Below are 27,953 nucleotides of genomic sequence, written 5' to 3'. Positions count from 1 at the left end.
TGGAGCGCTGCCTTCCAGCTGAAGGGGAGCTGCATCTCTCAGCTGCTTTGTCCTGACAGAACACAAGGAAAATGTCCAGTGGGATGAAGAATACATTTCCTGGGCTCTGAACTCGGCATTTGAGGTAAAAAAGGGTGATTCAAGCCATGGGCTTTGTAGAGCTGTGTTTGAAATATAAGAAATGCTCTACTAGTTTTTAAGGATAAATTTTATGGATTTTAGTAAAGTATGTTAAAATTAATAATCCTGGAGGACTGAAGTGGAGCAAATTCATTGTCTGAGATTCCACATTGGTGTTTCACTTATCCTGTGACTATGATGTGGAATTGGAGTAAGCTCAGCCAGAATCCAGGCTCCCAGATAAGCAGATCCTGCCCATCTTCCCCAAAATTCCCTCTTGTGCCAGCGCTCCCTCTGGAGCGCTGCCTTCCAGCTGAAGGGGAGCTGCATCTCTCAGCTGCTTTGTCCTGATGGAACACAAGGAAAATGTCCAGTGGGATGAAGAATACATTTCCTGGGCTCTGAAGTCGGCATTTGAGGTAAAAAATGGTGATTCAAGCCATGGGCTTTGAAGAGCTGTGTTTGAAACATAAGAAATGTTCTGGTAGTTTTTAAGGATAAATTTTATGTGTTTTAGTAAAGTGTGTTAAAATTGATAATCCTGGAGGACTGAAGTGAAGCAAATTCATTGTCTGAGATTCCACATTGGTATTGTACTTATTCTGTGACCAAGATGTGGAATTAGAAAGAGCTCAGCCAGAATCCAGGCTCCCAGATAAGCAGATCCTGCCCATCTTCCCCAAAATTCCTGCTTGTGCCAGTGCTCCCTCTGGAGCGCTGCCTTCCAGCTGAAGGAGAACTGCATCTCTCAGCTGCTTTGTCCTGACGGAACACAAGGAAAATGTCCAGTGGGATGAAGAATACATTTCCTGGGCTCTGCACTCGGGCTCTGACCCCTGCTAGCCGCGCTCCGCCAGGATCATTGCAGGCATCTCCCCGCTCGGCCAGGGGATGTGTTGCTATCTTCCGTTCACATTCCCTCCCTTCTTTCTCTTGGTTTGTTTTCCACATGACTGGGAAACAATTGCTTCTTCCACATGGAGCCCTTCTCCCATTCCTGGGAAAATAGCGGGGAATGGGGAGCATTTGCATAATCGTCTTTAGTGCTATTGTGGGCGGGCTTTGGATGCCGGCACGGAGTTGCAGACTGGCCACCTGTCCAGAACAAATGAACTTAGCTTTTGTATAACGTTATCTGCTTTTCCACAGTGTTATTTTTGTGTAATGAATAACTCGATTAAAATATTATAAGAGCCCATCATTCAGTAAATGTTTGTGTTGGGTTTAAATCCCCCCTGGCAGGGGTGGGGAGGGGGACGGAGTTTCCTCTTCCTCTGTTAGCACAACTATATTTTCAAGCTGCCTCTGACATAGTTTTATAACTGCCTTTGTGAAATTATCCTCATGAATATTAATTAGGGGTGTGGGAAGAAAAAAAAAAAAAAACAACCCCAAACCTCGAAATGATTTACATCCATCCTTGTATAAATGATAAATTAAGTGTTGTCTAATGTTTTCTAATGGTCCATTTCACCTATGTAAAACAATTAATTAAACAGTTGGCCTCTCAGGGAAGGAAGAAGAGGAGGGTGCTGAGGACACCACTCCTGCCAGGGCTGCAGCACGAGAATTAAGTTTGTTCACTGTTCACAAATGTGACTTTCGCATGTCTCAGTGTTAGTCTTTGATCCCTTGGCCTCTTGTGACTGAAATCATAAAAAACTAATTCTAATTTCTTCTTCTGAAGGGAAAAAAAAGAGACGACATGTTCCTATGTGCAGGTTAGGGGCTTTTGCCAGGCAAGGTGTGGGGAGGACAAACTGTGGGCGCCACATTTTATTGCGCCTCAACCTTTGCCCCGCGACGGAGTTTCGATTGCTGTGTTATGAGAAAGCAAAACAAACCCTTCCATACTTTCTGTTGGCCATAAATAACGTGCGGAGCTTAACCTGGACAGCAGGATTTCCATATTGCCCATTTTACTTTCGTGTTTGTATCTTTTATTGCCCATAGTAAAAAACAACTGGCCAAAGTTTGGCCAGGTAAGCACCGCTAAATTATGGCCCAGAAAGATATGGGTTTATTCTTCCCCTGCATTTCTCTTTCCCAGAGTAGTTAAGAGCTCATTGACCCAAAGCACATTATTATTATTTTGTTTGTGTTTTTGAACCCTTTCTCAGTTCCACCGTGGCATTGCTGCTTTGCTGTTTGGTGGCAGCAGATAAGAGCGGGGAGTTTCTGTCAGTCAGCAATTGCAATTCCATTCCTGAGACAAGAGCGTCCACCATGGACATTGTCCTACCTTGTTTGGCTTCTGGCACATTCCTGGTGCACGTGTCCCATGGATTGGGTCCAGAGCTCCTCCTGCTCTTTTATTTCCCTTAGTTAGCAATCACTTGGAAATGCTTCTGGTGAACGTTGTAGGTTGCTGTGATTGATTTACGTGTCAGTGGTATCAGCTTTGGAATATTACTGGAATTATTATTATGGAGTTTGGTCTGAGCTGCTCAGGAAGAGGCTGATGTGTCCCTCGTGTAGCTGTCAGTCAGCAGCCCTGGTTTAAAACAAACTTGGAATATCTGCTAAAGAATCTGCCCCAGATCCTTTGCTGAGGGAGAACATTAAAATCGGGCAGTTGTGTTTTGCTGGAATAAAATAAAATGTCATTTTAGGCAGCAAGGAATAAATATTGAAAGTCTGTAAATGAGGAAGTTTAAAGCCAAGCCTTCCTGTTTCAGCAGTTAAGATTTGCAGATCCCTTTTCATTTTGTGTGAATGAATGATTTGTTTATGTATTTGATAAAAATATGAGTGCTGTTACTATAACCCAGTTAAAAAACTGCTTTGTTTGATTTGCTACCTCTGCTATGGTTTGTAAACCCTGAGCCATTAAAGGTGTGTTTTCTTTACCTTTTGGGTTTTAAAACCCAGCAAACCAATGAGTTGGAAAATGGGGGCACGTTGATGAACTGGACGTATTTTTTTAATCTTTTTCCTGCTTTGCTTATCTTTCCTGTAATAACTGGGAATTGATTTCACATTTTATACTCTCACCCAGTGAGTGAAGACCTGGAAGTTGCCTAATTCATAGCCCAAGTTTCAGATTTACAGCCATGGATCAGCGCAGTGTTTACAGGAGCAATTCTCCAGATATGACTGAATTTGGAGGATTTAAAGTCAGGCTGTCGAGTGCAATCTGATCCCTTTTGCCATTACTTATTGATGAGGTTTCCTAGGTTTTCCAGTTGTCAGCTTGCTGATGGAGCTCCAAGATTTAGGATGTTCTGTGGGTATGGGAATCTCCCTCTTTGTTTTCTGATTAGGAGCCTGACCTCTGGTACCTCATTTTAACATTAGAGCGGACTCTGGTGAATAATGGTCTGTGTTGAAAGTGCATCCAGCTGGAATTGCGTCTTGGGATGGGGGTGGGGGGGACTGGAATCTTTGGATGCCATCATGAAGCAATTAGACAAGCTACTTAATAATTTATAGCTTGCTGTCTTAAGGGTTGTAAGCGTTTTGACTGAAGAGGGTTTTGTTTAACCTTCCGGGGCTCTCGGTGAGGCCGAGATTGAGCTCAGAAATGATTTTCCTTTGAAGAGTGGCAGAGAATCCAGAACCAGATGACTTTGTCATCTATTAATTAATGCTTTGTCTTGCTACCTTAATAGAAGAGTTTGCTGAGCTCTCTTAGAGCTTCAGTGTGTTGTGAAAAACCTTCGGGAAGCAGAAAGCGAACAACAGGATTTTTTTGCAAATCTTGTTGTTCTTAAATTCCTTTTTTGTTGAATTTGCTTGTGACTTGGTGATTTTTTTAGTGTTCTTTCACTTTAAATATTAACTATATTTAAAATAAATATAATATTTCCTAGGGAAAATGTAATGCTGGGGAAGGGAGGAAAGCAATGGCATGTCTACTAGATTTCAGTAATCGTGGTGTAATTTCAGTGTTCTTGGTTGTTTATATGAGTGACTTAGGAATTATATACATATCTTCCATTGAATCTAGTAATTTAGCATTTAAAGAAATAGTGATTTGTCCAATCTTTGTTATATCAAAAGAAGAAAAGCCCACCTGGGTTTTCAGATGCAAGGGAATGAGGGGCTCCACTTACATGGAGATGTACAAAGGCCAAGAACCAGAAATAAAGTGCAAAATACTGTCTGTAGGAACTGACTCCACTGGCTCTTCTAGAAATGTTATAAAATTAAAAAGTTAGGAGAGATTTCTAATGATAGTCTGTCAAGCATTTGTCAGGAGAAGAAAATATTTGTTAAATATGTTGGTGATATTCTGGGATGTGACTATTTCACCTCCTGTCAATGTGCAGCTGCTCAGATATATAAATATATATATTAATATATACTTAAATATAATAAATATATACATACAGTCACTGGGAGATATTTTGGATGACCAGATGCAATAGCTGGGGTTTTTTAGTTTATTCCAGTTGTTGTAAGGATATTATCCAGGGTTTGGACTTATATTTGCTTTATATTGCTTTGAATTCAAGTCTGAAGTGTGGCACAGTTTCCTGAATTACAGTGTGGATTCATTTTTCTCTACATTATTCTGTGTTTTCCCTTTTTGCCATCAAGCTCATCTGTTTTTCCAAGGACACTTCACTTTGGGGGAACTTCATTACACAGCATCTCTTGCAATATGAGTGTTAAATGTCATTGTTTTCTCCTAAAAACTTTCAGCCTTCCCACTTTATTTCTCCCTGCTCACCCTGTGAGTGTGCTTAACAGAACCCTTTGGATAATACTATTTCTATTTTAAGGACTGGAATCTGCAGTTTCCCCCTTCCCTCCAGCTCATCTGCTTCATTTTTAATAGGAATAATTTGTGGCTTTCTTGTGCAGGGCCATTCTGTTGGAGTAACCTTGTAGTTGCTGATACTTATCCATGGAAGATGTGGATATTTTTTCCCCCCTTGTATTTTTTTAGACCAAGGATTAAAAATAATATCTACTGATGTCTGCAAAGTGGAAGCTGCTGCTTGATACAAAATAGGAATTCTCAGTACTCATCAGGGCTTGATTTTGGGTACTTATGCTCAGTGTACTGCAGGGTGAATAGTGCAGCCTCGTGTAAGTGCTGTGTAATCTGGGATTAAATGAAGGTGCTGATGTGCTGAGATCAGTGTGGTGGGGACTGATGTGGTCCCATTCCCTCCTGGGCTCACTTCATTTGCATTGTGTTAACCTTTGCATGCCATTTTTTGCCTCAAATGTGAGTTGTTGTTGTTGCTGCATTTGATTTTGGGAGGTTTTGGTCTCTGTCCTTCTGCCTGGCCTGATGTTACAGAGTGCTGAGCATACCCAGGGCACTGGTGCTCCCAGAAACCAGAGCAGGAAAATCTGCTGCAGTCTGCATTTATCTCATTTAATTTGCTGATGTGGAACTGTCATGCAGAGCTTCCATTTATCATTGTAGCAAAACCTTGTTCTAAACAAGCTGGACAGAACCATCCGAGGTGTTGTCTCTGAACACGCGTGTGTGAAATGCAAACCTCTTTCCAAGGACCTCATTTCAGCCCTGTTCTTGGCTAATTTTATGTTAAAATTTATTTGTTACCAGCATGGTAACAAATACCAGCTTCTATGGTTTATTTTATTATACCAGCTTCTATGGTTTATTTTTTATTAATATATGAGTAAACTTGGGGCTCAAGAGTTTGTCTTGTAGATATCAGTAGATACATTAATTAAAGATTGCCTTTGCTGTTTTAAGAATAGGAACCCAAAGAAATTCGGTCCAAATAATCTTAGTTTGCTGGGATTTGAGCCTTTGCTTTTTTAAGGACAAGAACCCAAGCAAATTGGTCCAGATAATCTTAGTTTGCTAGGACTTGAGTCTTCCTTTTTTTCTTTTCCTCCCTTTATTTGGGACCTGCCCTGGAAGCGCTTTGGGAATTTTCTAAATTTCTAAATTCTAAACCTCTAAAAACCTTCCTCTGGGTGGACCTGTGCTGAGCAAACATTGAGCCTGAATTAATGCGTGTTTTATTCTCCCTAAGACAAGCTTTCCTTCTCTCTTTCTTTCTCTCTTGCTTTCTATTGACGTGATGATTTTTTGTTTTTCTGAACTGTTCCTGTTAAATTCTTTCTTAACTGAGCAGGAAGGAATTTCTTTTTCTTTCTTTTTTTTTTTTTCATGTGAACAAAGTCAAACTGAGTTGGACTCTGATGTTCTTGGCAGCTCTTGTAGGGTTGGCTTGTCTTCTGACTTCAGAGAAAAATTGCTTTCTAATAGACTGTTTTTCCCCTTAGTGAGTGCTTTGGCACCTGTATCCTGAGTTGTGGAAGGGTTTCTTTTTTTCTACAGATGTTTGAACATGAACACAACCTTTAACATCTTTGCGTTATTGCTGCCAGCTTTTCTGTCCTGTTGAAAATAGAGATTTTTTTCTAAAAACTAATATCCTTGATTTAAAATACTACCGTACTGCAAAACAGTAAATTTACTCTATAAAATAGTATTAAAGACACTTTAAGATGGCTAAAATGTTACTTAAAATTTTGTATTGTTTGCATAACTGTGTTCCACAGCCTTAAATTTTGCTTTCAATCTCTGCTACTGTTTGATTTATCAAGGACAAAACAAAACCATGGCAAATCCCTGAAAATACAAGGCAATACTTTAAAGGTTCAGCTAAAGGAATGAAGATGTCACATCCTGTGTCCTGTAGGATATATGAGGTGTTAAGGAATGTGCTGTGCACTAGGTAATTTTATTGTTATTCCTCCAGGGTTAATGTGGAGTCTTGGGAAGGTGGGAGATTTTCTGTGGTAAATTAAGGAATTACAAAGGCTGTGATCCCTGGGAATCACTGCTGGATGTGAGCTTTGGAGCCCCCTTGCCTGGGAATGTTGGCATCAGTGATCTCCTTTGCTCCCAGTTTAATTATTAATGGTGGTTCTGGTGTGCCACGTTCACCTGGGATCTTCTCATGGCAACCTTCCTGTGGCTTCCCTGCTGCTGTGGGCACTGTTCCTTTTTCCTGTGGGGAAAAAAAACCCTCAGAGAGTTTTAGGATTTTCAAGGCTCTAAAATGGATTGGGACAATGAGGGGCTGGAGGGAGTCCAGGGAAGAGAATGGAGCTGGGAAGGGTCTGGAGCACCAGGAGAGGCTGAGGGAGCTGGGAAGGGGAGCAAAGGAGGCTCAGGGGGGCCCTTGTGGCTCTGCACAGCTCCTGACAGGAGGGGACAGCCAGGGGGAACAGGGATAGGAGGAGACAAAATGGCTTCAGATTTCTCCTGAAATTTTTTGAGGTTACCCCTTTCTTCTGTATTTCCCTGCAGGACACAGTCCCACCGTTTTTAATGCTCTTCTGTGAATGAGTATTCTTCCTAAAAAGCACTTTGCTGGAATTCCCCTCACCCAGGAGCAAATAAAGTCTTTCTTCTTCTTTTTCCCCCCTGACATGATGAGTTCTCCCATCCCTTTTCCTGCATCAAGTCTCAAACTTTACTAACCAGAAGAATAACGTGGCTTTGGTGTCTGCTGACTTAGAATGCTGAAAATGTTGTGAGGTACAGCTGTGTTCTTACTCTGCTCCCCCTCAAGCTGCCCGATCAGTCCAGCTGTTTCATGTAGGAAGTCCAAACCTTTGTTTTCCATAACTGGATCCTGGTGCCAGAATTCCTTGGCGGATGGAAGCGTGCACACTTGTCTCCCTGATTTCCAGGGAGCTCTTGGGTTGTTTGTGCAGCTGGAAGAGTTGTCCAGCCAAGGTGAATCATCTTCATGTGTTTTTCAGAAATTTAGGTCTCTGTCTTCTAGCCTTGACATTTGTAACTCTACTTTTAGTGCAGATTTAGGGGTTCAGAACAAACACAGAGGGACAGGTGAGGGATTAAATTCCCTGGCTGTTGTAGTGTTTGTGCTGCATTTAATTATTGTACTGATCTGGGCATAACTAGGTGGGCAGTGGCAAACCTTTCCTCAGGAAATCATGGGATGGGTTGGGTTGGAAGGGACCTTAAAGCTCACTGGCATCAAGAACAAGTTTCTTGGAGAAAATGGGGTAGCTGAAATCTTTGATAGTGGCTGTGGGTTGAGGCATTGTGGGGCTGTGGTGGGACCAGTGACACTTGGAATGTGTGGCTGCAGCAATCCCAGAATTTTTTTTCCATGCCACTATGTCTTCTCTGAAATGTTTGATGAAAAGGGACTTTGCTAATTAGTCTCAAACTATGGAAGTTTATGAAGCTGTAGAAACTGACTGCTGTGCACAATTTTTGTTATCTTCTGTTGTAGGGGTTGGTTTCAGCCGGGCTTAAAGGAGACCTTTGGGGTTAGTGTTGAACAGAATGGACAAGAAATAGGAATTAAAAAATTATTTAAGTAGTAAGTAGTGAATTCTGAATAGTGGTGATGCTTTCAGAGCAAAGTTTGTTCATGTAAACTTTTCCAGACAGACAAAATGTACCAAACTCCTTAAAAATATGGCATTGCATTTTCAGGTTGATTTCTATTTTTTACCTCATATTTGGATGTACACAATTAAATTTATGCCAAAACCTGACTTAATTGCAGGTTCCATATTCTAAAGATAGACCAAGCTCAAAAGCTAATTACCAAATTCAAAATTAATTTTAAAACTTCAACATGATAAACTTCAGAGTTTGTAACACTTCCACTGTTACAAACTGATCAATAAATATCATGTGAAGCACAACCAATTTCAGAGTGATCTGCCAGATGTTTTAGGGTGGGAAAAAAAATCAGCTTTGTGCTCCACAGAGCAGGAGCTGTGTCAGTGCTTTGTAATCATGTGAACCTTTAATTAAGGAGTTCCCACAGAATAGGAAATGCTGACCTGCTGGAGGCACTTCCAGGGAATAACACAGAGCAGCTTCAGTGGCAGCGCTGTGGAGAATGAAACAAATTCAGAAAGGTTTCTCTCAGAATAGTAAATATTTAAAAATGGAATCCTCCTAAATGGCATTATTAAAAAACTAAAAAAAAAACAAACCCTACACATGCTGTAGTTTGTTAATTATGGTTTAGCCATGACTTGTTGGTCCTAAATACATATTTTTTAGCTCTTTGAAACAATACAGAGGGGTCACTCAGCATTTCTGGTTTACTCTGATATTCTCTTTGTAGTTCTTCAGTGCTTCCCTGCTTTTTGAGCTAGTTCAAAAGTTTTGAACTGGTTTCATGAGGCAAGTGAACTGGTTAATATGGATTTTTAGTCCATAGTTTGGACTTTGCTTAGGAGAGCCCATCCTGATCCTTCTGTTCCGTAGAGCAGTGGCTGCACAGTGTTCTCCAGCCAAAAAATCCTGTGGAAGGTGAGGTTTTTGCTATCCTTCATCAGCCACCCAAGATCTGAGTTACAGGAAATTTGGGAATTATTGCTGTGCACCTCACATGTTACAAGACTGGGAAGTATCTGGTTTTGGTCTCACTCAGCAAAACAGAACTCATGGAGGTAATTATGGGGAAGGTGAGAATTTGAGAAACTAGACTTTTTTTTTTTTAGTCCTAACTGGGGCTTTCCTTTTTTCCAAGGCTCCACATCATGATCCTGTTGTCTTTTTGTCCAGCAACACAGAGCTTCCATTTGGATAGGGGGAAAGGGAAAATCAGCATTCCAGGAGTCCTTAGAGTCAGTTTGGTGCTTGTTCAAAGTGCACTTGGCCTTGTGGAACCTCATGAATTTTCCCATTTTTAAGCTTTAGATCCGTCTAAAGAGCAAGGTCCAAAGTTGTTAAAAGTTTACCTAAAAGTTAAAAATTAACTCAGCCAAAAATGACATGGTCTAGTGCAGTAGGGTGGAAAAGAAATCTGGTTTATAAGGAGCAGTGTAAAGCAGTGGTTCCCCATCTGAAATGTGATCCAGGACTTTGGTTTGTCTGTCAGGAATGGGATTTGCTCAGGAAGCACAGACTTGTGAACCAAAAGACAAACAGACTTCTTCTGCAGAGCTGCTAATGTGCCTTTGGCTCCAGGGAGAAGTGATGTGGTGGAAACCTCCTGATATCTTGTAATACAACCTGGGGCTCTGCCCCTTCCTGAGGTTTTCTAACAGTTTCATAGGGACTTAAAGAAAGCCAACTATGAAAAAGAACTCTGAGTTTGTGCAGAACAGCTTCACAATCTAGGAGAAGTTATTTCAGGTATAAGAAGGAATAATTTTAGATGGTTTAAACAGGAGCTGCTTGTATTTTGAAGAATTAAATCAATCTTCAGCCATTTTCCAACTTTCATGCTCTAAGATGGGGGGAATTTTACTCAGATTTCCTCACTGGGTGCCTGGAAAGCTGGGGGATTTTTATTTGCTTGGATTATTGTACTTCTTCAGGGGCTGTAGAGCTAAAAATTGTGAGAAGAGAGTCCCTAAACTTCAGGCTGACTGGAATACTCTCACTGGATAAATACTGGATGGTGCAATAACATCAACACAGTCATTTTTACAGGAGTCATTTAGCAAAAGGCCTTCAAAATAACCTGGAGTGTTTCCAAATAGCAACACATCCTTAATGTAGCAATTTAAAATATGTAATTTAGAAAGTGAAAATTATTTCTCGACGTGAATACTGAGCTTGGTTGGTGTAAGTGGATTTATTCTGGTTTGTAACCTGCTCAGAGTTGGAAATATCTGTGATTAAGTTATGGCCATGATGCCACATCATGGAGATTACAATTAATTTTTCTTGATGCCTGAAATCCTAAAATTTGGAAGCCAAAGACAGGAGAATTCAGAGAAAAAGCAGTTGGAAGCTTAGTGCAATATGATTCTCTTACTTAAAATCTGTCAGGGTACTCATAATAAGGGAGACTCTTAATCAGGCGGAGAAAGAAACTTCCAAAACTGGTTTTGTGCCAAGTAATACAGAATATGAATCCCTAGGTTAGCTATGGATCCTGGCCTGATGAAAGGTCAGGAAAATAATAGGTGAGAGGATATTTTGATGAATAAATCTGAATTGGCTTTAGGTGTAGTCAGCTTGGCTGCCGTGGATTTATCCTCTGATCGTTTCCTGTCTTAGCCCTGTGAGTGTTGGCTTTGAAAACTGTGAAACCTTTGGAAAAAAGGGACAAACTTAGTGCCAGGGTTTTTTTTTTTTAAAGAAAGGTTGAGAGAGGAAAAGTTAAATTATATCTCATTCAGGTTGTTTTGGAGAGAATTAAGATGCTGCAAATAAAGCAACAATTTTAACAGATGAACAAAGTGAATGAGAAGAGCATTGACGTTTCCTTTGCTAAACCTGATTGCAGGAATGCCTGAGGTGATATTTAACTGCTGTACATGAATTTTTTAGCTTCCCACTTTGTTTTCTTTGCTTTCTTGTCATGCTTCAGATATCTGAAAATAAAAAGAGAAATGAAGCAGCTTGGAACGAAATTGTGACTGAATAAATGAATGAATGAATGAATGAAACTCCATTATTTTCTTGGAGTCATCTGATAGTGGGAAGGAGAAGCAGCATGATTAGGGGCTCCCTGAAGTTGGGTCAAATCTCACTGGTTTGAGAAAAAAAGCTGAGGGCACCAGGCAAGTGCCTGAAATTTCTTACTTTGGATACACCTAATTTCTTCATTTGTGTAGTAGGAGCATTCTTCAAAATGCAGACGTTCTGCATTTTGCTTGTGTGGGGTTTTTTGCCCTTTATCTTTTCTGAGGAGTCTCTGTGTGTGACAATTCCCCTTCATTCTCATCCAGTCCTCACAGATTGCTCCATTCATTTCACAGAATATTCTGATCCCACAAGGGTCATCAGTGAATGGCCCATCCAGTCTTTGTTCTCTAAAAATATGGGTTTGAAAATATCTGATATCAGTCAAAAGGCTGTTTTTACAGTGGCAGGAGAGTCTTGGTGTAGCTGTCAAATTCATTTTGGAAGAGCCAGCAGTACTGAAATAAAACAGAATTTTCCACAGTGCCTGCACTCACAACAATGACAAAGTGCAACATTCCCAACACTTTTTTTCCCATTTAAAAGTAAAATAAAGCAAAGCTCTTTAGCACATCAGCAATGGATGAGTCTGATAATAGGAATTAATACATAATAAAACTGTGACTTTTTCTAGGTGCTGATAGAGAGTGTTAATTTGCAGCTGTTGATTAGGAAAAGTGGCTTCCACACTTCCCATCAAGTCAGTTTAATTGGGAGTAACCTTGCATTTCCCAGAGAAGAAGCAAATTAAAGAGAGATACTGAAGCCTCTCTGTTGTGGAGTGTTTGCCTGCCAGAAGAGGACTTAGCAAAGAAAATAATGAAAAAAAGAAATAATCATGTCAGAAAGCTGCTGAGGTAAAGAGAAGGGATCAAAATGATGCAAGATACCGAAACCACCTAAATGAAGAGCAGCACTCAATTTGGCTGTCTGATAGTGCCAAAACTCAGTGTTACATCAGCTGTGTCTGTCATGCTGTCTGCTATCAATTATAGGGTTTTTGGGCACCTGCTGTCATCAGCACCTCTCAGTTATTATTGCAGATAAAAACCTTACAACTGCTTTGGAAAGTATCAATATGACTTTTAAAAAGTCTTCCTACAATGATCTTTTTATTTGGGTTATCTCCCTCTTTCCTTTTCTAGTGCTGATTCCTTTTGTAAGTATCACAGCAAATGTTTTCAGCTTTTTTCCTCCCCAATACCTGCCACAACTGGCTTTATTAGATAATATCAATAAATAGACTTGAGGTGAGGTCTGGTGATAGAAAACATCGAACAGGAGCTGCAGGCCTGGGAAATACAAATGTGAGTGAAATTGTGCTGATGTTTTCCTGGATGCCAGAGCTCCAGGGGTGTCTGGACAAAGCTCCCAGGGTGGAATTGTTGGATTTTGTGATGCTGTGGGTCCCTTCCAGCTCATGGTATTCCATGATTCTTGTATCCTCCCCATTCTCTTCACTTTTTTGAGTGGTTCTGTTGCTGAGTTTGTTCATTTTGGAAAAAAATGGTGAATCCCGGTGGGTTTATGGTTTATTTGCTGACATCAGTGATAGGATTTCTCTGGGCAAAAGTAGCTTTATTTATCCCTCTTGTAACTTTTTTTGCATCTTAATTTTGGCAGAGTTTGTCCTCAGCTGCCAGTGAGCTTTTTTTCCTGTTGGGGAATGTGTGTTCAGCATCGTGAGGCAGATTTTGTAGTGGAGTCTGAAGAATAGATGGTGGAAACATGGAATTAGCACCAGGTGGAGGCATCTCATAAAGCTCCAAATCCCATCACAAATTACTCTGCCAGGGTTAAAGGAAATGCTATTTTTCCTTTTATCTGGGATTTTTTTAACAGCTACCTCATGGAATTTGCATTTTTTTAAAAAACATGAGGGAGCATGACTTTGCTACTAGTGATCTATTAGCAGCATTTAATTTTTCTGTGTGAACAGATTGATCAAATCATAGCTTGGTAATAAATTTCTACCACTGTGTGGGCTGTGAGATATGAATAAAATGGGACATGTATTGATATATTGAGGAAATTTGGATGTATAGTGATATATTGAGGAGATTGGATATATATTAAAGAAAATGGGATATATATTGATATACTGAGGAAAATGGCATATATATGGATATATTGAGGAGAATGGAGTATATATTGATAGATTGAGGAAGATGGGATATATATCTGATATATTGAGGAAAATGGAGTATATATTGATATATTGAGGAAGTTGGGATATATATTGAGGAAGATATATTGATATATGCAGGAAAAAGGGACCTATGTTGATATATTGAGGAAAATGGAATATAAATTAATATCTTGAGGAAAATAGGATATATATTGATATTTTGAGGAAAATAGGATGTATATTGATATATTGAGGAAAATGGGATGTATATTGATAGATTGAGGAAAGTGGGATGTATATTGATATATTGAGGAAAATGGGATGTATATTGATATATTGAGAAAATTGGAATATATACTGATATATTGAGGAAAATGGGATATATATTTGATATATTGAGAAAATTAGGATATATGTTAAAGAAAATAGGATATATATGGATATATTGAGGAAAATTGGATATCTATGGATATATTGAGGAAAATGGGATCTGCAGCCAGAGGAGGGGTCAGTGTGGAGCAGCTCCCTTCCCTGTGTGGTTATAAATGAAACCCTGCTGCTTTCTGACCTTGAGTATGAAAATGTCCTTATTGATTTCCTGAGGCCGTGCAGAAAGAAACGGAGGGACTGAAGGGTGCAATTAGCATTAATAATGAAAGATGAGCTGCATTTGTCAGTCTCTTGTGTGGTGTGGTGCTCTGGGTAATGGGCTCCTGCAGCTTTGGATGGTCCAGGCTGGGCATGCCAGGGTGGGCTCATGAGTGATGATCCAGATGTTTCCTGGCTGCTGGGAGCCCCCTGTCCCGATCCACAAAAATACAAACTGGGGTTCTCACAGCTGGCACAAGCTCAGCCCTTTCCCTTCCAGCAATCCCAGCTCTGAGGGCGGGAATTTGTACATTTGCTGAGCTGGAGATTTTTTTTTTTTTTTTTTTTTTTTTTTTTTTTTTTTTTTTTTTTTTTTTTGCTTCTTCGAGTTTTCATTAAGAGCAGAAATTATATTTTAATTACCTTTTTTTTTTTAAACTATTTTTTTCCACTTCTTTTAACAGAGCATTCAGAAGCTGGCTAGCCAATACTTAAAGAAGGACTGGCTTGGAATAAGAGCTGAGGAACGAAGTGATTATAGGTAATTTACCAGTTGGATATCTCAAAATTGCTGTATTTATCATTTCAATTTGTGTCATTATTTTACTTAACAATGAATCACTGCTTTTCTGTAGCTAATTTATCTTTTTCCTTTGTAGTAGAGCATTGCCAGTTAAAAGAGAAGCTTTGTTTTCCTGAGATTACTCTTAAATAGATGTTTATGACTTGAATATTTAGGAAGATGGGAGAAACAAAACAGCTTGACAGGACCACAACTGTAATTTGCATCTATTTGGGTATTAATGCCTGTATCTGAATATAGATTTTAGCAGATAACTTCAAGGCTAGAGGGATAAGTGTGTGGATTGTTTCACAGGAAAAGAGAGGAAGAGATCTCATTTTATGAGGCTGTTCTTTGTGAAGATGAAATCTGACAGCAGGGAGGAGGCAAAGCAGGAGACAGTTGTTTACAAAACTTTATTTCATTAACATGAAAGGTGGATAAAACATGAAACCAGAAATAACTCAGTTGCTGAAAGCCTTTGAACAGCACCTCTTAAATATTTGTAATAAGCGTTCAGATGTTTTGTTTTCATGTCTTCTTTGTATTTCCACAAGTTTTATTTCAAGCAGGAAGAAATTGACTGATTTGTGTTTGGGACTTTCAGCACCCTCTCGTTGGTTGTGTGTTTAGAAAGAAATAAACTGAATTATCAGTCTCAAGTGTACATAAAACACTCCCATAACAACCCATGAGGTCCCACAGTGCCAGAGATCTTCTCCAAACCCCTCAAGTGCTGAACCCAAAAGGTTTGGTAACAGATTGAGTCACAAGAGAGGAACAGGCGGGAAAATCTTTATTTTTGGTGCAACTTCCATTAAAGGTTTTGTTAAAAGTGGAGCTGTTTGCTAAAGGATTGTGCTTTAGATTTTGTTTAAAGCACTTCTTGGGAAAATGTGTGCTGCTGTCACATAAACCAGGCCAGGAGCTGGATTCTGATCCTCGTGGAGGATCCTTCCAGGTCAGGAGATGCTATAAATCCGAATTTTCAGTGGAACACCTGACCTCCCTTTCTTCCTTCCCACACCCTCTCTGTGTTTCATTATTTTAGGAGCATGTACTCGGTTTGGAAATCACTCTTAGAAGGCACCATGCAGGTGGCCCAGTCCCGACTCAACATCTGTGAGAACTACAAAAACTTAATTTCTGAACCAGCCAGGAGCGTCCGGTGCTTTAAGGAGCAGCAGCTGAAGAAGGTATTTGTGCTTTCAGAAATCCTCTAAACTACTGTCATTTTTATTGAGGAAAAAAAAATATTTTAGAAATCTTTTATTGTGGCACTTGTAAAATATGTAAGCACTCTTCATTTTACAGATAGAAGATTCATCTTAGAGTACTCTTTATCTTAGCTTGTTGGAGAGAGAGCAAAATTTTGAGCTGTATCTGAAATTATAACTGCTTGGAAATGTGTCCTAAAAATATTGTATCTTAGAAATGTCACAGTGTGCTGTAGAAATTGCATTGCATTGGGTTTACAGTGACAACTTCAAGTGGTTTTTGTTAGAAAAAGTTGTGATTTTGAGAAAAGACTCCTCTGAAACAAGGAGGAATGGCTTGAGCAGTCTCCAGGGTGGAGAGTGGAGACTGTCCAGCCACCTCCTGTAACACTGTCACAACTAAGTGCTCCAAAAGCTGCTTTAATTATCTCTTTAATTATCTGTAATTGTCCCTGCAGAGAAAATAGTGTAGTTGCAGTGAGCTGGATATTAATTTAATTGCTCGCTGCGTTTGAAAGTCATTGCTGAGGGTGGGCAGGCCCTGGCACAGGGTGCCCAGAGCAGCTGTGGCTGTTCCATCCCTGAAGTGCCCAGTGCCAGGTGGGATGGGGCTTGGAGCAGCCTGGAATAGTGGAAGATGGAAGATATCCTATTAATTTAAAAAGAAAAAACCCAAACAACAGAGATTTTACCTGTCCTTGTTACAAAGTGACAACAATGACCCAGAACGCACCTAATTCCGTGTTCTAGAGGAGTTTATTGTAAAATACTTGGTTACAAATTTAAGTAGATGTTCCTGTAATGTGAGCTCTCAGTTTCTGAACAGATTTTTCTGCTCCTAGAAACATGTGCAATATCCGTTTTGTGAGGGAAAAGTTAACTTTATTGATGCTGTTTTATTGTCCTGTGGAATTTTATTTTCATGCAAAGCTTTCCAAACAACACTGTGGCAATTTTATGGCATTCTTACTGGTAAATAATTGTACTTCATTCATCTGCAAGTGGTGATAATTCAGTGTTCATGAGTCAGCAGCAGAAGTGGGATCTTTACATTTTTAAAAGTCATAGAAGTTCCTTTATTCCTGCACTTCTGAATCAGCAGAACAAATTATTACAATTAGCAGGGCAGTATTCTGATTCAGAGTACTCTAACAGTGATATGCTTTTCCTACAACATGGAATTATCATCCACTTGGCAGGATTAATTTTCCTACACAACCAGTTTATTGTTTTACACAGTGCAGCCTCTCACCCTTCCCTTTGAATTCCCAAACAGATAAATAATGGACAGAGCAATAATTGTTCTGACCTCCATTCAGACAAAAGCTTGTCAAAATTAAAATTCAGTCAGCAAAACACTTGTAAGGTTACGTGGGAATACCCATCTAAAGTGGCATCCAGTCTAATGATAAGTTTTTATCCTACAGGGATGCAAACCAAGATTATTTAACTCTTCTCAAATGATCTTTTTAACAACTGGGGTTATTTGATATTTTAATTTTTTGATGCTGGCAGGAGATTTTAGGGATCAAAATCCCCACTGATGTTGCAAAACCATGGTTATTTTCGCAGGCTTTTATTTGTCAGCTATGCATTACATACAGATTATTTTACCTTTCATTCTTCACTGATGCCCACAGAGGTCTCCAAAAATCCAAACTCTGCCTTTCCTCCACTCCCCAAAGCAGCCTCTGGGGAAGGCACCCTCTGGAGCCATTGCTGTGTTGGTCTGCACACAGCAAACAGTGCCTTTAGTGGGAATTTTCTGTGCTTTGCAGCCCTTTGGCAGCTGCAGGGTTGTGTGGTGAGAAGAGCAGCAGTTCCTGTTGGCTGCCTGTTGGTTTTTTCCAGGTGCCTGGGTGTTATTTTTGAGCACTGGAAGTCAGTGTTAGGTTGTTGGATCCCAGCACCCCGTCAGTCCTGCCGTGCTCCCAAAGGAGGTTACATTAATTATGCATTAATAATTAGTGTAATGAAGGAGCTGGGGTGTTCAGCACCTGGAATGAGGGCAGCCAGGGGGGTGATGATGATGATGTGAAAAGAGCTTGGGCTTGCAGTGATATTTGAAGGACTCAAAGGTTTGAATTCACCCCTGGGTGCTGCTGGAGCCTTCACTGACCGCATCCAGCCCGTGGTGTCTGTAATTAAATAAAATCCACTGGACTATCCATCTCCTGCATGTTTAATCCACTTTGGGTAGAGGAAAATCTTTAGTAATCTCTTCCAAAGAGAGTTTTAATTCTAGACACTGATGATTCACATTGGTTTTCTTACCTAGATCCTGCTTAGCACACATCCTTTCCACTTTGTTGGGGTTTTTATTAAGCTGGCAGGGTGTCTGAAGAATTGCTGAATGTAATAATAATTTTTCTTCCTGTTGTGTTGTGTTTTATGTGGCAGCTTTTGCCTCATGTTTTAAATTTTAAAGAAGGAAAGATTAATCATTTTTTTGGTATCACTTCCAGTAGATTGCCTTTGGATTTTTCCCAGTTGTATTCCAATGGCTTCAGCTAATTACTGCATCCAGAGCTTTCAGAACTTTTCTGTTTAATTTGTGGGTTATCCTCACACTTTAAACAGCAGCAGAAAGAAAGGAAGAGAGAAAGTTTTGTGTTCTGATCAGTTTTAAAAGACCTGCATGAATAATTGACCAGGAGTGACTTGAAGCCTGCATCCTTCCCTATAAAATACCATAAAACACAGCAAAACGACGATGACAATATTATTTGGATGCAAAAAAAAAGTAATATTTTCTTTCCTGAATGCTTTCTTTCAGTGTGTGGACCAGCTGACAAGGATCCAAGCTGAACTACAGGAGACAGTCAAAGATTTAGCTAAAGGCAAAAAGAAATATTTTGAGACTGAACAGATGGCTCAGGCGGTGCGGGAGAAAGCTGATATTGAGGCCAAGTATGTTTTTCTAATGGCATATGCAGGAATAATTGCAGCCCCAAAAAGCACATTTCTATTGGGTTTTGCACTTGATATTTGGCTTTCAATGAGATTCTGCCAGGTTTTCTTTGCATTTTGCTCCTATATATTTCTGTAGCTATTTCAAGCACACCCTGAGAGGAAATTGGAACTTGTTTGTGTTGGTTTGTTTAGGAAGGAAGTTCAAGTAACAGCTTTAATTTGACATTTTCTATGGAACTGGCACTTTTTTGATATTAAAGCCTCCTGACTTCCTTTTCTGTCCACACGTCTCAAATTTTGGATCAGTCCATTTAGAGCAGGAGAGGCAGCAGGACACTGTTTTTCATTTTTTGAGATAAATTTTGGAGGCTTTAGGTTTTTTTCTGTTCCTTGACATCCTAAAGAGGATGATTTCCTTCCTTCCAGGAAAACCTGTAACACATGTTTTGGGTTTGGAGTCTGGCCTGTCTTATGGGAGTTCACCACACCCCTTTTGCTTATTTTTCCTTTAATTTTTATTTTAGAAGTTATTCAGAATTGCTCTCAGGGAATGAAATGATGGTTTCCTGAAAGATCTTTTCGGTCTTTCTGAGGGGTGATGAAAAGAACTTTAATAAAGTTACCTATAATACCTGAAGAAAGTAAACAATCATACATAAACAAAACAACCAAAAATTTGAGTTTGGGGGTTTTTTAGCAGATTTATCGTGATTTTGTTTTTTTATTTACTTTTCAAACCACCGTCCTTCAGACAGCGAGAAAATACTTTTGTAGAAATTATGTAAGGCAATCATTCAATTTCTTCTGCTCATTTCTGTTCCAGGTCCAAACTTAGTCTTTTTCAGTCAAGAATAAGCTTGCAGAAGGCAAGCGTGAAGGTGAGTGTAAAACTTGGATTTTGCTGCTCATTTCTTGAGGCAAATTCCCCAAATTGTCTGGAATGTAGAGGTGAGAGCTTGGAAGGGAAATTGGTGGGACAAAGGATGAGCTAAGAGAATTCTCTTAGAATTATAGAATTTTAATTCTCTTAGAGTGTAGAATTATATATGGAATATATGCAAGGAATAATTTATCTGATTAGAGTTAAAACTCTTCTTTGAAGACCACACGTGGAATTCTAGTTGCAGGAGAGAAAATCCATGCTAGGAAGACTTAAAAGCTGTAAATGCCCTAAAGTTTTCACCCTATTAACACAATATACACACAATTAAATTGCTGCTGCCGAAGGCTTGGTCACTGAGATTCCCTTTGTGAGCTGTTTTTTCCCTTGTTGCAGTTAAAAGCCCGACGATCCGAGTGCAATTCCAAGGCCATTCACGCCAGGAATGATTATCTCCTCACTTTAGCAGCTGCCAATGCCCACCAGGATCGCTACTATCAAACTGACCTGGTGAACATCATGAAGGTAAGGGAGCTGATTTCTGCCTGCCACTGGAATCCAAAATTGAGGGATTCTCAAAACTTTGGGCCTGTAAGCCAAGAATTGAACGCAGGGTTTAATCTGAGACCTTGGGAAAGGCTTCCAAACTGAGTGAGGGTGTGGATTTGTAGTTTAAAACAGAGGCGTGTTGAGCTAAGTAAAGGAAAGTTTAGAGTTTAAGATATAGAAAAAATAAAATTAAGATATAGAAAAAATTAAAGTTTAGAGTTTAAGATACAGAAAAAATAAAGAGGTAAACAAGGAGTTTAGAATGCAGCACTGTATTTGCATTGTATTGCAAATTGCACATTAACATGATTAGCCAATAAAGCTTACACTGTAGCATGGGTCCATAAGATAAAATATTTAAGGATTGAGTCAAACACATAAATATCCTTGTTGGCAGTGTTTTATTGATTAAAAAGTCTGCTAACTGATGGCCTAGTGACCTCCTGAGCCATGCAGTGAAGATGTGAGCCAAATCCTGCCTATGTAGAAGATAAGAAAATGAACCCCATCATCAAAAACAACTTAGAGATCCTGTCTGGAATTCCTTCCAAAATTCCCCACAAGTGAATTATCACAGCTGGGAACTGGGTAAATCAGAAAACTCCTAAGTCCTGGATTGGCTTTTCCAATGCGCTGCCACAAGTGAGAGGGAAGGTGGAGCCTGCAGTGGTGTCTGAAAAACTTGGAATCAGCTTTCAGGCCCCAAAACTGAGCAATCACTTCTCAATTTTTAATTCACTTCCTTTCTGAAAAACTCACTTGGATAAAGGACTAAAAAATACCTGACTGAAAAACTCCCTTGGATAAAGGATTCGGGTTTGTCAAACTAAACCCTGTATTTTCCTCTTGTAAGGAAACTGGAGATTTTTTTACTTCTTTAGTACCATATCCCATAATCCTTTTTGTGTTCTGATCAGAACACTTCTTTGTGGTGTGATTAATGAGCTGGAGTTATTAAATATCTTGGTTTCCAAACTATGGATTTTTGGGAACAGTATTCAGCATTCTTGTTCTCACCTGTGGCACTTGGCCAGTAGCTCCTTGAACTCAGAGGAAATGACACACTTCAAAAAGTTCAAATCTGATTGCTCACAGTTGTTTTTTCTTAAATATCACCCTAGAATTAATTAAATGTACACTATTGCTGTGTCTTTGAATTCAAGAGTTAGAGATAAATTGTAAAATCATCTCCACCACGCTTTTATCTGCTTGCATTTCACTTGTTGACATTTTCAAACTTTACTTGAAATTGCTCTTTACAAATTATTTCTAGGCAGGGTGACTTAGAAGTCTGTCATTTGCATTTTGAATTGCTTTATTGAAGAAATAGCATAGAATTATAACAAATCCCTGAATTATCAGCATGGCTTTGCATTTTGGGGGAGGGAAATATTCATATGAAAAGCAGGTAAGTGAGGTAAAAAATTAAAGCACCAAAGGAATTCTCCTGCTTTTCCCTCTGTGTGTGCTTTTCTGTTTGTAAAATGTGAATATTTGTGCTGACTAAATGTTTACTACATGGAAATGCTTGTGAAGAATTTCCTTGTGCTGGTGCAGATAAAATTATTAATTGATGCTTACATAAGATAATTCCATACTTACACGCATGCTTGGCTGTCATCACTTAATGCTCTTACTTGGGGGCAATTCCAGGAGGGAATTGAACAGGTTCACAACATAACAAACAAAATGGGTGCTTGAAACCATTTTTGAAAATGAGCAAATAGCCTTGGTAATTTTTTTTCCAAGCCTCTCTCAAGCTGAACCTTTTTATTTTTCATGCAGAAAAAGCCTTACAACTTATTCTTTGATATAAGTAATTGTGGTTCACTGAAAGCCTAAGTGCTTTCATCCAGCCAAATTACTGTGGAAGGAAAGGACAACACTCAGGGTTTATTTCTCTGCATCTCTCAGGTATTTATAGCATTGAATCTCTTTGTCTGGTAAACAGAAGTGTGTTTTTAAAGAAGAGCTGTAAATTCAGGTCTCCTGCACTGTTGGCCAGGAGCAAAACTCCCTGGGAACACACCCAGGTGCCCTGGGAATGGGGCAAGGCAGCAATCCCAAAATTGGAATGGCTGCTGGAGATTTTAGGGGAGGGAGAGGGAAAATCTTCAGGAAAATCAAGGGTAATGCATCACTGGACTCTTAATTCTTTCCTCCAAAAGCTGTAATGTAAATCGAAGGATAAAACTGCTTAAATATATAAATAAATATAGTAGGAGCAGCAGCTTGTAATCTGGAATGGGATTTGCTGGCAGGGTCATGGTTTCTTGTTCTGAAATTCCTAAGTGAACCACGCTGTATAAAGTACAGAAAAAATGATTATTTTATTTAGCAGAATGATTTAGCACAAATGGAGAAATAGCTGGAGAGAGAGGTGGCCAATTGAAGGTGAAGAATCATTCAGGATAAGCAAATGTAAAATGGCTGAGAAATGGAGCAAGATCTTGCTAATTTTGGTTGACCAGGCAGAAAATAGCACGTGAAAGTAGTGTTAAAAAGAGAAATGAGTAATTTGGGGGAAAAAACTTGCTGCCTACAGAATAAAGAACTCTGAATTGCCATTACCACTTTTAAAAGAGATGCTGGAACTGGAAAATGGAGTGAAGGATAAAGGAATGGAGACAGCTGTGCAGTGTTTCTGATCTCCAGGTGACATCCCTGGGAAGGGAGGATTTTGGGAGGGAGTTTCTCAGTTTTGGTTTCAGTAGGTTGAGTGGTGCTGTGACCCAGTATAGTTTGCATGCTGTGAGCAGCTGTAGTGTCTAAACCAAACATCTTTGCTGCTGTGTTGTGATTAACATTCGGAAAATGTGCTTTTTATCTCGATATTAGTAAGCCCTTAGGTATTCCTGTGGTGCCACGTGCTGTCTGTGAGAGTTTCCCCATTTAGCTGCCCTTGAGCTGATCTTTGAACTGCTCAGGGCCCTCCACATTTCTCAAGCACCTCAAGCAGCTCCTCAAGCTGTTGAGATTTTGGAGCCAGTGCCTGGTTTTTCCTAGTTGTTACCCAAAAATGATAAAATCTGTAGAGCCAGAAAAAAACCACATGCAGACATTTCAGCTGATGCTCAGCTGTATTAGTGTGTGCAACATTTACAAATGTGTCAGAGGCTGTTTCTGATTGCATCCACCAGAAACAGTTTCTCCATGGGTTTTGGGGTCTTGATTCCAGAATTAGGATGGAGTTGAGTTGGTTTTGTTGCCTCTGCCTTGTTGGGAGCCAGGGCTGGCTTGGCTGGAGCACGTCCAGTCCCTGCCTGTTATCTTGGAGATACCAATTATTAGCACTGTGTTAATTGAAAGGATTGGAGGGACCACAGTCAGGCTTTTTTTTTTTTTTTTTTTTAATTTATTTTTTTATTTATTTTTTAATTTATTTTTTTTTTTTATTTATTACCCAAATAAACATCAGCCTCAAAGGCTGAGATTTAAAAGAGCAAGCAGTCAGCCATAGCTTGAAGTAGTGACAAGTTTCTTCATTACAAGGCAATGTATAACATTCTAATCCAATAGAAAGTTGCCACAAAGTTTATTTTGTTTTTCTAACCTATCACCTTTACTTAATTCTGCTGTACTTTGGACACTTTTATCCAATGGGCTGCTGTTACACCTACACACATATGGTTCTATTATAACATTTAAACTCATAGTTACTCTGTACATTACTTTAGTAAGTACTTACTCAACTTCAGTAATTATAAAATATTTTACTTATTTAGTAATTACTTTAGTGTAGTAATTACACTACTATAAAAACCTTCAGCATCTTACTCAGTACAGTCTCTTATTTGCCTAAGGTAAATTCTTACTTACAGCTATAGAAAAATAAGTTTATAATTTTCCCACCTAATGTCTGTGTACTTTTATTTTTACATCAATCCAAGCTTCTTGCAAGGCTGCAAATTAAACCTTTCAGTGTCTGTGGAAGTTTTTATCTTTCTATTTCTTACACTGGCCACGATGTGCATCCAGCTGCTGCCTTTGGGTCGGAGCTGTGGCACTGCACTCTCAAGCCATCCCTGAGCACCATCTGCATGTGCAGACAGTGCTCACTTCCCTGGAAAAATGAGATTTTCCTCTCAGCTCTGATGGGGCTGCATTGATAAACAGTGGGTTAAAAGCTCAGCTGATGGGGCTGCCTCTTCCCATCGGTTTTCTCCTTATATTAAATTACCTTTTATTTCAGTGGGCTAAAAGGTGTCTTACTTGGCATGAAATAGAATCATGGGGTGTTTATTGTTGGGTGTGGACATGAAGGGTTGGTGCTGGCATCCTGTGTGAGCTGAGCTGAGCAGGGACAGGAGGAGTTCCTGCACAGCCAGCCTGGAGAATGGATCTGGAGTGCTTTGGAACAGTAAAATCCAATGAGAGGCTGTGTTGGCGTTGGAGAAAGGAGGGTGGGGATTTTTTGCAGCCTCAGTGTGGGTTTGTGCCTGCAGGAGGGATTTCCAGGCTGTTGGGAAGGACAGAGTGGTGTGTGCTGGGCTGAGGCTCCAAGAGGAAGCTGCTGCTGGGTTTGTTGTTGTCTGGCTCTGGAATTCTGCTGTCCTGTGACAGATGAGTCACAAATCCACCTTGTGGCCTTGTTTTCTGTGACAGGCAGCAAAGGGGTTTTCATACCAGGTTCCTGGTGCACACAGCTTCTCCTTGGTTTTGGTGGTTCAGAGTATGTTATTTTATTTGGCATCATTTTTTTGTAGAGAAGAAAAAATGATTTGCTCTGCTGTGTTTGTGACTGTGAAAGCCATCACAGACTAAACAGGGATGCTTGGAAAGAAAATACAAATTGCTTCCAGCTTTTTCAGTAGGATGAAGAATTGTTCCTGCTGTGCCTTCCTAGTTTTCCAATTACAGCACTTAATAAGGGGCAAAGCCATTCTGGGTCTCTGTTCAGAAAAGATTTGAATCCTTTGGCCTTGCTTTTTATCTGCCCTTTATGTCCATTTCAATCTCTGCAGTGAAATTAAAACCCCTCAAAGCCCTGACTAAAGAAAGCCTGGGAATGTTTTATTCTTTGCCAATTTCCTGACAAGCTGCTTAGGAAGAGTTGCCATCACCTGAATGTGAAAGCACGGTCCACAAACCCTTTTAAAAATAAGTTGTCTGCCTGGTGCTTAGGTTTTTTACTTTAAACTGAGGTCAGAAGGAAGTCTGAGATGATGTTTGAAGTCAAATCAGGACTGTTTTGTTTTTCATCCTTTTAGAAACTTTATCATTTTTAATGGTGTGCTCTTAATTCTGTAAGTTCCCTTCATGAACCACCTCAAGGAATGACTTTACACAGAAACTTGCTACAAGGAAATGTTGACATGAAAAAAGAAAAGCAGGTGTGCTGGACACTTTAAATAGTTCTGAGATTATTTAAATAGAGAAAGAAAGAGGGAACAAAAACTTCCATTGCAAAATCACAGAATGGTTTGGGTTGGAAGGGTCCTTAAAGACCATCCAGTTCCAACACCTTCCACTATCCCAGGCTGCTCCAGCCTGGCCTGGAACAATTCCAGGGATCCAGGAATTGCTCACAGGTGGTGCTGCATTTTTTATGAGCACAGAAAAATTCTGGAGAAGGTAGCAAGGAGTAGCAGCAGGTATTTCTCAACTAAGCTCTTTTAAAAGGAGATATTTCATGTCATTGCTCATGTGGGCTTTGGTGTTTGAGGGAGAACAGTGTCAAAAGCTGGTGCTTTGTCTTTGTGGTTTCAGTGGTTTCTTTTATCCTGTTGTAATTATCAGGCTGCTTTTCTGGTTTTTTCTGTACTTTCCAGCTTGCTTGACACGAGGAAGTGGAATTGTGTAATTTGGCTCTTGTTCTCGATCAGAGTTCTTGTGATGATTTGGCAGGTTTGAATAAAAACTTTGTTACATCATTGCAACAGCCCTTTGCTCAGGTGTGGGTGACACAACACAAGTTACAGCAGAGCTTTGTTAATTTGAGAGGTTGATTTATAAAATTACAGGTGAAGTGTGGCTTTTCCACACCCTTGCCTGTTTTTAAGGACTCTGATAGAGGAAGAGATCTGGCTGACTTCCAAGGAATGTCAACTTGGTGTACTTGACCCTGCTCTGAGGGCAGAGGTTGAGCCAATATCTCCCTTTTAAACCTGAATTTATAATTATAATAGAACTCTATCATTCCTTACAACAGCATTTTTTGCTAAGGAGGTTCTCCCTGGGATTTAACCTTCTGCTTTCTGGGTTTGGTTTTTTTTCTGCAATTAAGTGGAGTAACTGCCTGAGTTCCAGCAGTGCTGGAACCTTCGTGTGCTGGTGAGCCCTGGTTTTTATTTGTTGGAATGGTTGGGAGTTTTTGTGAAGCTGTGTTGATTTCTCTGTTTTCAGCATAGTCATCCATCACTTTTCCCATGCACTTTCAATGATCATTTAAAACAAATGGAAGTGCAGGCTCCAAGCATGACTTGCACAAATGAGATTCAGCTGGAGCTGGCAGTGTTTATAAAAATGACCCCAAACTGAGGACTTGGTGGCTTCCAGTTAATAATTTGCTTTATGCCTTGAAATTAATAAGATGTGTGTGGCAAAGGGTTCTTTCCCCTGGTGGCTCTGTCTGAATTGAAAAATAAGTTGACACAGTAGCTGAAAGTCTTTGGTTGGCTCAGGAATGTTATCCCAGCACTGCTGTGTCCTGTAGAAATAAAAGGGTACGGTTTGCATCAGCACATATTTCTGTAGCCTCTGGAACAAGCAGAACCAATATTATCACTGTAAGAAATCAATTCACGTCCATGGCATTGTTTCCAACTTTCTGGAATGATTTAGAAGCGCCCAGGGGATTCCTTTTTTAAAATGGAAAGTTTGCCCCTCAACGAAAAAATAGCATTAAGATAAAGTAATTCTGAAGTCACCAGAGATTTCCATGTTCTTCTATAAATCTCTTTTATTATTTCAGTGCTACCAATTCTTTTAAGATCCTGTAAAACTCCCTTAAAACTGCGGAGGGGACTTGTGCAAGTGAAAGAGCTATTGTTCCACTTCCGCTCCTTGTCAGCTGCCAGCCACAAATATTCTGTGATGCCAGTTCAGGCAGCCGTGGATGGCATTATCTGCAGCCTCAGATGGGCACAGAGCTCTCCTTGCCAGGCAGTTCATGGGGGTGTTTGGCCTCCTCATGGCCATTCCCACGCAGGGAATGATCCCGGTGTTCAGAAGGTGCTCACTGTGGCTTCCGCAGCAGCTGATCCTCATCCCACGCTGTTTCCCATCTGCCTCTGTGCTGATGTGCACATCAGACCTGGGGAAAGGAGTTCCAGGCTGTACTGCAGTTCTGCATCCACATAAATGATGTAGATCGTTAGTTGTGGTCTCTTGTCCGGTGTTTTTCTTAAATGCTCATCTCTCAGCTTCCCAGCTGATACCTGGCAAGTGCCTTGGAGAATTTTAGGTGTTCACAGTCCATGGAATATGTGCTTGCTCCAGCTGGGAGCTCTTGGATTGCAGCTGACTGTGAGCTAATGTTTGCAGGGAAGTGAAAAGAGGATTTGCACTGGAAATGCAACTTTTGATGTTAATTTTGGTAAAACCACAAGCGAGGGAGGTTTGTGTGCTTGAACAGTGAATGGTATTTGCAACAGTAATTGTTGTGTATGTATGTCAGAGAATCATGGAATGGTTTG

General features: G+C 39.9%; 1 protein-coding gene across 3 annotated transcripts in view; it reads left to right on the top strand.

Moving 5' to 3' along the window:
* FCHSD2 (FCH and double SH3 domains 2) overlaps nucleotides 1–27,953 on the top strand; it is a 118,245-nt gene that overhangs the window by 43,017 nt on the left and 47,275 nt on the right. For all 3 annotated transcript variants that reach the window (XM_064728403.1, XM_064728395.1, XM_064728413.1), the window contains exons 4-8: nucleotides 14,660–14,736; nucleotides 15,809–15,953; nucleotides 18,751–18,884; nucleotides 19,711–19,765; nucleotides 20,164–20,292. In XM_064728403.1, the coding sequence (XP_064584473.1) occupies nucleotides 14,660–14,736; nucleotides 15,809–15,953; nucleotides 18,751–18,884; nucleotides 19,711–19,765; nucleotides 20,164–20,292 (540 nt within the window). The remainder of the gene's footprint in view (nucleotides 1–14,659; nucleotides 14,737–15,808; nucleotides 15,954–18,750; nucleotides 18,885–19,710; nucleotides 19,766–20,163; nucleotides 20,293–27,953) is intronic.

Source organism: Zonotrichia leucophrys, chromosome 1 (assembly GCF_028769735.1).
Source record: "Zonotrichia leucophrys gambelii isolate GWCS_2022_RI chromosome 1, RI_Zleu_2.0, whole genome shotgun sequence".
NCBI classification, from domain to species: Eukaryota; Metazoa; Chordata; class Aves; order Passeriformes; family Passerellidae; genus Zonotrichia; species Zonotrichia leucophrys.
Note: the sequence above shows the minus strand (reverse complement) of the source record. Positions and strands in the feature narration are given on the sequence as shown.